Below are 13,287 nucleotides of genomic sequence, written 5' to 3' on the forward strand. Positions count from 1 at the left end.
GCTCCCAAACGGATGAACCAGTTTAGATTTAGTTTCTGTGTTCTTAGCCATGTTTCATGAAAATCGGTCCACTATGTCGGGGTTTTTTCAAAATTGTATTTTTGTGGTTAGGTTATTGTGTCGCTAAGAATGATACGATAAACGTGAGTGGGACCGTGCTTTTTCAATATTTAAAAAATAATAACTTACTCGATAGCATGGAATATCTTCTCAGAGTCTTTCCCACGAAGTAGCGGCTCCATCGCAATCTCTTCGTCGCTCGGATCATGGTCGTCATATTTTCTAAAGAAACAAGTTTTTTATTCAATTATTTCAAAAATAGAGGTACAAATTATTAAAAGTTAGGCTGGTTTTAGTGTCACACGGACCGACTGCGCGGAGCGATCTCCATGACTAAGTGCGTTTTCATATTATCCGATCCGATCTCGGTTGTAGGAAGGATTTCAAAGGAAAAAAATCAATGATGGTGGCGTAAATATATTGGTCCGACATCCGATATCAGATCGGATAATGTGAAAACGCACTAATTGGTAATGAAGTTGATGTTGTCGTCCGCGCGGACCCCTCCGCTTTACTCTAAAACGCTTCTTTTTACATTGTTAGTCCAGTAAGGATCGCTCCACGCGGTTGGTTCACCAGCCTTAGAGGACTACATATGATGCTGAAAATCGCAACCAATGACAGTCATAGTGTTGTGTTCCTGGTTCCAGCCGGTGAGTAATGTTGTCAGAGCTTAGCGAGTTTTAGTGACGACTACTTGCTAATAACACCTCAACTAAACTGCTGGCGGCATAAGCTATGGATATTCCTTAATATCAGGCAGACCGTATTCTTGCTTAGCACCGACGTAGTATTAAAACAAATATCTGGGCGGTTCTATTTTATTATATCACGGTTTTAGATAAAAAAAGTTATAAATACCAAAAAAAACTTTATTTTTGGCCGGGATTCGAAACCCTGATACCCGCGATGTCCCTGCGAACATTATACCGACTTTTTACGACTGAGCTCCGCTCAGCCGACGCGCGATCGGCGAAATTAACGACCATATTTTGCGTTTACTAACGCGAAAGAAAAGCGCACGAAAACTCGAAAATTCGCGTTTTCCGGGATCTGGCTAAGCCAGATCGATTTTTCACCCCCGCAAAACCCCCACATAACAAATTTCAGCGAAATCGTTAGAGCGGTTTCCGAGATCGTCGGTATAATAATAATATTTATAAATATAGAAGAATTGCTCGTTTAAAGGTATAACATTAAGAAATATTCGATTTTGGACTTACGATGTGTCTTCTTCAGGTATTCGGCCATCCATTCCGAACTCTCGTCTCATCATTGAGCCCAAATCTTGTTTTTGTTGAAGATCTGGAAATTAAAAATAATACTGTTACTGGATTAGCAGAAAATAGGTCATTGGTCATTGCCTACGACTAACTATTTTCAAAAAAGCTACATAAAAAAAACATGAGTTCCTAGTATATACAAATAAGTGATTTCTATGTTGTCGAATGTTTATAGCGACCCTGCGGCTCTCCACCCAAGGCGGAGACGGAATTCGTCGGTGGTTTTAGACGGTACGAGGGCTGCTACTTATGTTTCCGGAATGGGCCATTTACAGGAACAATATTGAATATGTTTATATAAGAAATAAAAATAGAACTCTTTGCAAGTAGAATACAGTTTTTTCATATATCTATCAGCCGGTTTTACATTGTAGCATCATTTTTAAAAATGATTGTTTCATCTTCAACGGATTTACTAGTGAAATTTTTCGGCTGATGTTTTCTTTTACGATTTTCCTTGGGTTTACTCAGAAATATCGCATAGATCGGATTTTTTCAACTTTCTCGTAGTCCTAGACTGGTTAGTTCGTCATCGCCCCTAGTTCCCCAGACTGAGTGGCATTCTTAATTGCGTAAATGCATTTCTCCGACATTAAAAAATATTACAAATAGGTGATTTAAGTGCTAGGTAGATATGATTAAAAACCAAAATAATGCGAGTCGGAAAATTGGACTCGTGATTCGGAAGGCCAAGATTTAATGGACATCTGCAACAATCGTTAGACTAATTACATTAATTTTATATTCTTCGATCTTAAAATATGACTTACTAAGTTTAACAGTCTTTGGTGTCCTTTCCGGCGGTTTGTGCATCTCGACCCGCCGGTGCCTGGAACCCCTGAAGCTTTGCAGCACTCCGAACAGCGGATGGGTTCGCTATAGGGATAATAATCAAATAAACTTGGTTGCATTTGAAACATAATAAAACCTAGTAGCTCTGTTAGCTGAAGACACCTAGTTACAAAATGTTAAAAAAATATTAAGTAATGTGACAGACAGACAGACGGACAGAGCGGCACCATAAGCGTTTCTTTTGTACCTTTTTGTTACGGAACTCTAAAAATAAACACTCAGTTGCGTGAGTCGTTAAATCATTTTGTTGCCAAATTCCTCAATTTTGAAAAACTAATCCTCACAATCGGTTGGAATTTTCGATATGTATAAGAGAACATCCACCTACGCTCCAGTCAGCGAGTAAATGAATGATTGGGGTACACTCTTACATAGCTAAACTTTCCCTACACTAAGCAAAACGATTGTCAGTAGGGCAGTAGGCCCTCTGCGTTGTTGCCATGACTCGGGGAAGGGTAGAATCCCTGTTTCTTGACTTTGGCTCCATATATCTCAAAGGTTTGGAACACAATCTGTTACATACATACATACATACAATCACGCCTGTATCCCATGAAGGGGTAGACAGAGCACATGAAACTACTCAAGTTTCAGTGCCACTCTTGGCAAATAAGGGGTCGATATAAAACGAAAGTGTGATATTGCAATGACAGGTTGCCAGCCTCTCGCCTACGCCACACTTTAACCCATATCCCACAGTCGCCTTCTACGACACCCACGGGAAGAAAGGGGTGTTGAAATTCCTTAACCCGTCACCACACGGGCTCACACACAAATTGCTCCACACGGGACACAAATTGTTCTGCGATGGAAACTACAGTATACAAAATTTAAACTGAATGTACCCGATGCGTAGGCTCCACGGCTTCAGCCACCAGCTCATCGAGGTTCCCTGATATGGCCCTCTTTAGCTCTGGACCCGCCTCGTGCAGGGTCCGCAGACCAGCCTGCAGCGTCATCTGATTCGTCTGGACTGACTCTGCTGCTGCTTGCTCCTTCCTTTTCCTAAACCTTTGGTGGGAAAGAGATGGAATTAATTATCTGTAGTGAAGGAGGTGATGTTAGTGATATATGAGAAGTAGGAAATGATAATGTACTATTGGTTAAAAACGCAAAAGGAGACGATGTCGATGTTTGTCTATTAAATAATAGTAATTTCATAACTGATTGTTAGAGTGATGATGTTGGATATAATAAAGATAAAAAGTTATGCGATCTTTAGATAGTAATCGAAATCCCTGATACATTACAAGGTACAATTAGGAAGAAAAATGAATTTTCATAATCAGTATAAAAAATTAAAATTAAATAGTATTGTGTGTGTGTACATGTCTTCTCTGTGTCAAGTATTTACAATCAAATGCAAAATTCGAAAATAACTAACACGATATAATGAGAATCAAATAAGCGAGTCGAAACATGCAGAATTTGGAAAGCACAAAACTTGAACTCACCAAAACACTCAAAACCAAGGGAAATATAAATGTGTGTAAAGATGTGCATTTTTAAAAGCAAGTGATTGTAAACAACAAAAAGATAACACTGAGAAAATATGCTTCTTAAATCTAGCTGATAGGTAAATGAGCATGCTTAAATTAGCTATTAAAAAGGACTTTTCCCCTCACTAGCTCGGAAACACGTGTTTTGTCCTTTAATAGCAGCGGGTAAAAACACATTTTATCCACTAGTGGGTAAAGTAATTTGACCTTGAATAAAGTCAAATTAACTGCTTTAAAATTTATAAAAGTAGGTGAATCTAGTAATAAAGATGATTTACCACCCGTGAAACTACTGGAAGCAGTGATAAACGCATTTTTTGCGTCGTAGTTTCCTCGCTATAGTGAGGGGAAAAGTTTTGTGTTACACTCGGGTGCAAATGTATTTTACTTCTCGTGTGTTAAAAAACTCGCAAGTTCAGGATTCTATTCTCGAACCACTCGCTTCGCTCGTGGTTCAACTATAGAATCCTTTCACTTGCTCGTTTTTCAATTCCACACTCGGCATTAAAATACAACTTTGCCCCCTTGTATAACAAATAACTATTAATGAATCTTGACTAAAACTAGAAAAACGACAACATGAGGTGCTGATATTTCTAATTATTAAAAGTAATTTTTATTGCTTCAGCACCTCATGAAGTAGCAACTAAAATATTTGTAATGCCAAACAAATCAGTAAATCCAACGTATTGCTCAGCTAATGAACCCTATAAATCGCAAAACGGGGAGAGCAAAAGATCAAACGACACTCGTTGGCAATAAAAAAACTCAAAAAGATGCCAAAGCAAAAATTACAGCAGATCGGTCTTCGATATAGTTGCTTAATACTGAATAAACTTACGCATGGTTCCTATAAAATAAAAAAAATATGTATTAATGTAATGACTAATGAAGATGAGAATGAAGAACATTGACTAATCTACACAGAAATTTACAAAATTCTATCTACATAGCAAACGACAGTTGCACTCTCTAAGAGAGTGCATTAAAAGCTTACTAATTACTACATTAACGACTATATAAGATAAACATTCTAAAAGATGGCCAAAATTGTTAAACTGCGATAACGAATTTGTAGGAAATTAGAGTATTTTTTTAAACACATAATTGCTATCCACAAATAAAACGACAGATACTCGTACGATAACAAAAAAAATCAAATAAATGAAGAATAAGAAGTTAGATCAGCGACATTTTTTTTTACTCGACATTACCAACTTTGCTTTTATAAATAACAGTTATCACTAAACAGTTGATAATAAAGAAAAAATGTTAATCAAAAATCTTGAGACAGCTGAAGATACTTGTATAGCCAAGATCATACTTAAAATAACCAGCATACCTCCGTTTATTACCTCCTAAAGTAGTCTTGTATGAGGAATGTAGCGTAGAATTTGCCAACAGTGATCTCGTTGGGGTCACCAGGGGGCGGGACCACCTGATCGAGGACCTTGTGTGAGGTGCGTTTCCACACCTTTTTGATGATCGCTCGCAACTCAGTATTGCAGTCATCGATGATACCTATGTAAATATTGAAGAAGATGGTATATTTTGAGCAAACATAGAGATATTTAAAAATATTTTGAGCGGGTTTCTCACGCATTAAGTCGATATACAGATCGATATCGCCGCGCTCCCGACGAGTAAAGGCGTGGTCGCTGATTTGAAAAAGATCCTCGGAAATTGATCGAAACATGTCGACCGTTATATCGATTTAATACGTGAGTAACCCGCTTAAAACATGAAAATAAAACAGATATTTTTTAGACATTCAATTAAAACGCAGGATTTCGAGATAAGTTTCAAACAAAATATTTAAAAGGTTCTAAACGATATTCCAATTACTAACAGCAAAACTTAAAATTAATATCCCAAATTATAAAAAGAAAATAAGTACGTTAGATCAAAGTGGATGGTGATTGATGTATTGTCCCTGTTCAGTCCAAAATTGTACAAAATGTATCACATGAAAATAATTTGGTACCTACATGAAAATAAATTCCTTTGAAATGTTGCTACTATTTTTCAACTTTTTAGAACGCTTAGTCAAGCGTCAGGCCTACGTCACTGGCTCGCAGTCGCACGTTAAGGGGCTGACAACACCCAATTCCGTAAAATTGATGTTACTTGCGCAGTTTTTTAAGACAAACTATTAGTCTTAGTAAGGCAAGTAAATTATATGTTATTACTTATTCATTATATTTCAAAGAACATAGCCGTACTCGATACACGATTTAATGAAATCGGCTCGATAGAAAAAAATGCAAAGATTGGTCTCGAGTTCGTCATTAAACGGTTGTGTGTCGTTCAATTATTCACTTAGTTGTCTTTAGTTAATATTATAATAACAAATATATATGTCGCAGTAAGATAGATAAAGCCGTTATATAGTTATAACCCTAGGGATATAATTATATGTCGTAACATAGTTAAACGAAAGCGATTTATTGCTATCTTACTAGGAATATAACTATAATACGTTACTAGTTTAGTCAAATAATTATATGACTGGATTCAGTTTAGTGAAATGATTGTAGACAGGAGTGTGGCGGTGCGGCGGAGGTATAGTTATAACCCTTGGGATATAATTATATGCGTTAAGCAAACAAACCACAGTGAAGAATTGTTTAGGGCAAGAATTTGTTAATTATTTCCAATTCAATGTGCTTATTCTCTCTAAACACACAGACGGATGGACAGAGTCGCGACATAAGGGTTCCTTTTGATTTTTTTTTGGTATAGAACTATAAAAAACCGGGACTTCCGGTTCCAGTCCCACTTAGAGACGTATTATAATTATATCCCTAGATTAATCCAGTGATATAATTATATAACTAAACTAGTACCTGCCGTATTATAATTATATTCCTAGTAAGATGGTTATGAATCGCTTTTGTTTAGCTATGTTACGGCATATAATTATATCCCTAGGGTTATAACTATACCTCTGCCGCACCGTCGCACTCCTACCTACAATCATTTCACTAGACTGAATCCAGTCATATAACTATATGACTAAACTAGTAACGTATTATAGTTATATTCCTAGTAAGATAGCAATTAATCGCTTTCGTTTAACTATGTTACGACGTATAATTATATTCCTAGGGTTATAACTATATAACGGTTTTATCTATCTTACTGCGACATATACATATCTAAAACACTATTTTTGTACAATGTCGGCTGCTCACGTGCGGTCCGTTTGTCAATGTAGGTAAGAATTTAGATTGGCGGCATTTTGAGAACATTAAAGGAGTGAGCCTTCTGTACTTGTACTATTATATATTCTGTGGTATTAGTTAAAAAAAGCGTAGGTATTTGTCGTTTTACGGGCAAGTGAAGGATCTGTTACGTTAGTAACTAATTAATAATCTATGACTTAGTTTCCTAGAAACATACCAACAGTCTTGATTCCCAGCTGTGTTCTCACCACCGCGAACAGCGTCGCATTAAAGTTGACCGTCCCGTCCGAGTTCAGAGGCATGTTCATCGAGACTAGACGCTTACACGCCGTCCGGTGGGGACACAGCTTTCCGAAACCTGAGGTATAAAAAGCATAGAGGAATAAGTAAGGGTAGAGTAGTAACTCACTCCATACATCAGTAAATGCGAGTTATTTGTATATGCATAGTTATAGTGACATCTAATAAAAGTTGTAAATTCGATCAACGGTAAAGATTTTCAAACTCGTCTATTGCGTAGATATGGGTGTACTTTATTACTTATCACTCAGAGGTGAGATGGCTTTCGAGAGGAAGGGTTTTGACACGCGTTATAGAGCTTAAATCAGAATTATTGATGTTTTTACAATATTGATGCTGATTATGTCACGATATTGAAAGTAGCATATCTTGCCGGTATCTATAAGCCGGTAAGTTGACGGAATTCAATAAAACCGGCCAAGAGCGTGTCGGGCCACGCTCAGTGTAGGGTTCCGTAGTTTTCTGTATTTTTCTCAAAAACTACTGAACCTATCAAGTTCAAAACAATTTTCCTAGAAAGTCTTTATAAAGTTCTACTTTTGTGATTTTTTTCATATTTTTTAAACATATGGTTCAAAAGTTAGAGGGGGGACGCACTTTTTTTCCTTTAGGAGCGATTATTTCCGAAAATATTAATATTATCAAAAAACGATCTTAGTAAACCCTTATTCATATTTAAATACCTATCCAACAATATATCACACGTTGGGGTTGGAATGAAAAAAAAAATCAGCCCCCACTTTACATGTAGGGGGGGTACCCTAATAAAACATTTTTTTCCATTTTTTATTTTTGCACTTTGTCGGCGTGATTGATATACATATTGGTACCAAATTTCAGCTTTCTAGTACCAACGGTTACTGAGATTATCCGCGGACGGACGGACGGACGGACGGACGGACGGACGGACGGACGGACGGACGGACGGACGGACGGACAGACAGACAAGGCGAAACTATAAGGGTTCCTAGTTGACTACGGAACCCTAAAAACAGGGTGTAGAAACGAGTTGAATGTTTCTCCTTACCTAAAGGTGGATTAATTTTCCTGAGTAACTGGACAACGTCCAAATGCTTGATCCTCCCTTTCGCATCTGGATCGTATTCACTCCATAATCTGAAAAATTACGTTAAATGAAAATAAAACGAAATGAAAATCTTTTTTACGTCGTTTTCGCTGCCAATTTCCTTGATTTGAAGGAAGAGGCTGGAGGCAAAAAGACTAACCCCCTTATTCATAAACGTACTTCGTTTGTCCCTTTCCTACGTATTGGTGTGATAGAAAAGGACAAACGAACCTTATCTGCATGATAACTTTAGAGTACGTTTATGAATAAGGGGTTAAGAGTTTTTTTTAAATTATAAACTGACCAGTGATTGACCTTAGTCGCATCTGAAGACCTGATGGAAAGTGGTAGTAGTAGTAAACATTTTATTGTACAGAACAAATTACAAGTACAGTGATTAATTATAATGGTTATGTACAAAGGCGAGTTTATCCCTTTAAGGGATCTCTTCCAGCTAACTGAATTAACAGAAAGTGACGACAACGCCGAAGATGTAGCTCACTGGTTCAGTAATAGCCTATTCACTCTTGACTTGAATCCTACACCCAGATTGTATTCAATCGGGGATACAGTTGCTGGCCAAGTATTAATACTGCAACTCTTCATTTCCCTGCTTCTTTGATAATGTGCATGTCCATGTCATTTACCTCACAAACTCATCAAGGTGATGTGGTCCCAGGATCGACCAGTCCCTGGTCAAATAGTCAAAGTTGTCCATAATAACGGCAACGAATAAGTTGATGATCTGAAACAGATATCTTTGCTAAATTATTATTATTATTAAGAGGCCATATTGTCCCACTGCTGGGCAAAGACTTCTCTCAAATTCCTGAAATCTCCCACCAGTCTTTGTCAAAGGCGTCGAGCTCATCACGCCATCTCTGGCGTCTACCATCTCGGCCTTACAATTTGTGGTAGCCAACGCTACCTGTGCCCACAGGGCATCCGGCAGACGTATTCCGCCCAGTCCCATTTAAGCTTGTTAAGTTATTTTTCGAAAAATCAATTTCAAAATTTGACCCGTATGTACAAACATAGGTAAGTACATACCACTTAAGAACCCTGCACCCTTGACTAGGCAGAAATGGCTCTAGACAGAGAAGCGTTTCGAAATCCAAAAAATCAACTTTTGGTTGTTGCACCTCAAACGATCTCAGTTACTTGCATTAATAGGTATAAATAGTGCCTTTCTAATTTCAAGGCTAAAATCTATAGAGGATACGGTAGCGAAAATGCTAAAATGGAAAGGAGCCCCCCTTTCAACTTGGGAATTTTAGTTAAATATACAAGTGTTATTAACTAGATTTATCGAAAAAAAATTGTCCATTAAGAACAACTCAGTCAAAAGATATTTCAAAAAAATATTTAAAATCGAGGTTCCGCTCTTGACTCTTTCCTCCTTCAAAACTTAATCAATCGGAACGAAATTTGAGAATCTGAATAACAATGAAATAATCTATGTCGGACCGTTTAGCTTTTTTGGTTAATGTGCTTTTGGTTACAGAATGAAATAAAATTTAAAATTTAAATTTAAGTTAAAAAATAAAGAAATTGGTGTTACCAATCTTGAGTATCACACCTTTTTTTGCGCCACAATGAAAAAGGCCGTTTTTGGAAATTTTTGATTGGCTCTAGAGTCTTTAAAAAGCAGAATATCAAAAAAATCAAAACGGTCCGACACAGATAAAAATAATAACAATCTGTGTTGAAAAAATCATTGCTCTATCTTCAAAAACCAGGGAGGAAATAGTCGAGAGCGTTTGTATGGAGAATTGACCCCTACCGTATCGTCTTAATGGGTAAATGTGTGTGTCTGTTTCTGTGTCTTTCACGGCAAAACGGAGCGACGAAGTGACGGAATTTTTTTAAGTGGAGGTTGAAGGAAAGTGGCATAGGCTTATTTTTGTCTCTTTCTAACCCCCCACTTACTTAAAATAGGGGAGGGGGTGGAAGTTTATATAGAGCATTCCGCAATTTTCGAATTTAACGAGAGCGAAGTCTCGAGCAAAAGCTAGTTCCTAATAAAAATAATACGCAAACATTCGATCACAGAGTCCTCTAAAGAAATCTCCAGAGTTCTCCATACATCAGGATGAGCCTAGACTACTCACCAAGAAAGTGCAGAGCAAAGAAAACGATATGAAATACGGAAAAGCGAGCCAGTTGCCGCATCCGGTGCCGTCCGGGTCAATGTCGGACATCTTTTCGTTATTCGGATTGTAGCAGCCGGCCGGCTCGCCGGGACGCTCTGCATTGTTCCGGGAGAGAGCCATCATGATTTCCTGCCATGCTTCACCTGGAAAAAATAGGAGACATGTCACAAAAATCGAATAAGAACAGAATAATAAAGAGTGCTATCGTACAGTATGGCCACTCCCGCTCCCCACTGAAAGTGCAGCCCACCCGCTCTCGGTTACCTCACAGTTACCGCCTGTCAAAAACGCGAACAGTCGACCTGTCATATCTCATTCATACAAGCATGGTACGCGTTCGCCTACACGAGCTTAGTAGACTGTGTGCGTAGGAATGCGCCTCTTTCATACATTTGATCGCCAGTGTCCGAGGTGTGACTAAAAATGAAATAACCAAACTAAACTGTATACCGGGTATCTCTAACATGATAGGGGTGATAGGACATCTCACTAGCTATCAGCAAATTTGACCTGAAAATGAAAATGTCATGGTTTTTGAGATATTGGCTGAGGACGAGAGAAAGTTCGATGTTTGTTGCGTTTTCATGGTATTACAATGGTCTTAAATTACATGGATCTTGGACCATAATTATGATATTTATCATCATCATCATCATCATATCAGCTCTTTATCGCCCACTGCTGAGCATAAGACCTCTCTTCTAGTACGCCACTTTCCCGTCCTCTAGCCGAATCCTGCTCAGCTCACGAAACGAAGCGCTAGTATCTACTATCTATCTCTATCGCGCTTGCGTATTGGCGCGACAGAGCCAGCGGCGTATCGCTTTCGTTTGGCGTCGGAGAAATGCCATTCGGCTACGTCTCATCTAGTTGAGTAGTCGTCAAGCTCGTCACGCCATCTCGTGACGTATGATAAACTAAGTTACACAACATACCTCCTTATTCAGAAACAGAGATTTTAATTTTAAAGTAATTGAAACAAAAGTTATTACCAAAAAAAAAACAGTTTTTGACCCTAAAATTGTTCAAGAATAATGAGCTGTGAAGGAATTATGAGATACTGTTTTATTTAAAGACGATGCTTTCAATATCATAGGCTTTAAAAACTATCATAATATCAATGGATTCAAATGGAAGGTCATTGGCGCAGGGAACGCCCTTAAGCCTCCACTTTTGTTTAAAATTAGTTGAATAAATTTCTTACCTGTAGCAGATCTGAAAAGTGCCATCAAAGCAGAGCCAAATGATTGGAAATTGTTATGTTCCGTTATAGTTTCACCGTCTACGTCAATCTTTCCAAATAGCTGAAACAGAAATACATAATATACGTTATAAAATTGATTAAAACAATATTAATGAGAATAAAGTAGGAGTAGGAATAAGATGATTTCCCTTTTTGTGATGTCATTAAGACAAAAAATACAAGTAGGGGATGAAGAAAATGATGAACAAAGCAGCCCAATAAAAACAACAAAAAAAAAGCAGTAAATGTGTGACGGACCAAAAATTAATCTGACGCCGTTGAAGGGTACACAAGGATACAAAACTAGTTGCTCCATGACACCATTGCACCAATCTGTCGCCAGAACCGCTACCTTTCAACGGCCAAGTCACACAACATTAACTATAACAATAAAGAAATCGCAGTAAGGAACCTTAGACTTGGCACGACTTTGTCTAGATTTCATTACTTTTTAGAGATAAACAAGCAGGTCCATCGAGACTTGGCTAGTTTTTTACAGAATGTTTTTGGTGGGTATTTTTGTCTGGAAAATAAGTGGAGACGGGATAAGCTATACAGTATACATGTGACAGTACGGACGGACAGCCAGACTAGACAGACAGGACATGACGAAACTATAGAGGTAAAACTTGTTTGCTTTTGGTAATCTGGCACAGAACTTTAAAGTAGTTGCTCCACCTTACCTGTATTCCCAGACAAAGAATAAAGAACTTTGGAGCAGGTTACCTGGAACCAAAGAGAGCTACCCATAAGCCTCATCATCAGACTCATGGAGATAGTCGAGAAGCTTAAGATAGCTGAAGGATCTTAGGATCGTAGGGAGTAATTGCACAAAAGATCCCGATGGGTTGAAGTGTATCCCCAAGGACCCCCGCAGATATAACATAAGTTACCTGCATTCCTACGACGGCATAAATGAAGAACAGTAGCACGATCAGCAGAAATACATAAGGCAGGGCTTGGAAAGACTTGATGAAGGTCCACAGAAGCGTCCGAATTCGTTCCCCTCTGGAGAGCAGTTTTATCAATCTCATCGCTCGGAACAATCGGAAGAATGCCACGTATTTTAATACGGAACCTTTGCTTTTATCAGGTGACATCTGAAAAAAGGGGTAGTATTAGGGCCATTTTTTTTTCAAAGTTGTCAACCCCACTTTTTTCGTAACATGGGTATTTTTTAATTCATACTCAGAATCGATTGCTCTTTCGATCCTGATAGATGTCCCAAGATTTCCAACAAACGTTACCGCCATACAAAATGTATGAAAAAATGGTAACTGGGAAAAAACCTGGGACACTTTTTTCTCCTATTAGATTGAAAGAGCATTCTGAGTGGAAAACACATAAAAATTTCCAAATACAAAAAAAAAGTGGGATGGACAACTTTGAAAAAAATGGCACATTAAAACTTGCGGTGATATAAAACGTTTGCTATAGAATAGTCCCTGGTAGCTAGGACGTTATCCTTCTCCATCATATCTGCTTTTTCAACTCTGCGATCAATGATCATTGGTTATGAGCGTTATGGGTGCTATAACCCTATATTTCTGATGAGTTTTTAACCACATTTTTTTGGTGAGCTCCATTGTCATTACATGTAATGGGATTGGCATTTAGTTCGCTGCATGTAAGGAACTGATGTTTAC

At 38.0% G+C, this 13,287-nt stretch overlaps 1 protein-coding gene across 5 annotated transcripts in view; it reads right to left on the reverse strand.

The window, feature by feature from the left end:
- Positions 1 to 13,287, reverse strand: part of LOC125237588 (voltage-dependent calcium channel type D subunit alpha-1-like) — a 124,355-nt gene that overhangs the window by 12,718 nt on the left and 98,350 nt on the right. For 4 of the 5 annotated variants that reach the window (XR_007178351.1, XM_048144723.1, XM_048144722.1 and 1 more), the window contains 12 exons: positions 12,535 to 12,741; positions 11,603 to 11,702; positions 10,357 to 10,541; positions 8,893 to 8,990; positions 8,207 to 8,295; positions 7,097 to 7,237; positions 5,050 to 5,215; positions 4,536 to 4,544; positions 3,041 to 3,206; positions 2,114 to 2,219; positions 1,284 to 1,365; positions 190 to 282 (listed from right to left, as the gene is read on the reverse strand). Coding sequence is in view for 4 of the 5 variants with exons in the window: in XM_048144723.1 (XP_048000680.1) it covers positions 190 to 282; positions 1,284 to 1,365; positions 2,114 to 2,219; positions 3,041 to 3,206; positions 4,536 to 4,544; positions 5,050 to 5,215; positions 7,097 to 7,237; positions 8,207 to 8,295; positions 8,893 to 8,990; positions 10,357 to 10,541; positions 11,603 to 11,702; positions 12,535 to 12,741 (1,442 nt within the window). In the remaining variant the exon portion in view is untranslated. The remainder of the gene's footprint in view (positions 1 to 189; positions 283 to 1,283; positions 1,366 to 2,113; positions 2,220 to 3,040; positions 3,207 to 4,535; positions 4,545 to 5,049; positions 5,216 to 7,096; positions 7,238 to 8,206; positions 8,296 to 8,892; positions 8,991 to 10,356; positions 10,542 to 11,602; positions 11,703 to 12,534; positions 12,742 to 13,287) is intronic. The other variant, XM_048144724.1, reaches the window with a different exon arrangement.

This window comes from Leguminivora glycinivorella, chromosome 21 (assembly GCF_023078275.1).
Source record: "Leguminivora glycinivorella isolate SPB_JAAS2020 chromosome 21, LegGlyc_1.1, whole genome shotgun sequence".
Classification (NCBI taxonomy): domain Eukaryota; kingdom Metazoa; phylum Arthropoda; class Insecta; order Lepidoptera; family Tortricidae; genus Leguminivora; species Leguminivora glycinivorella.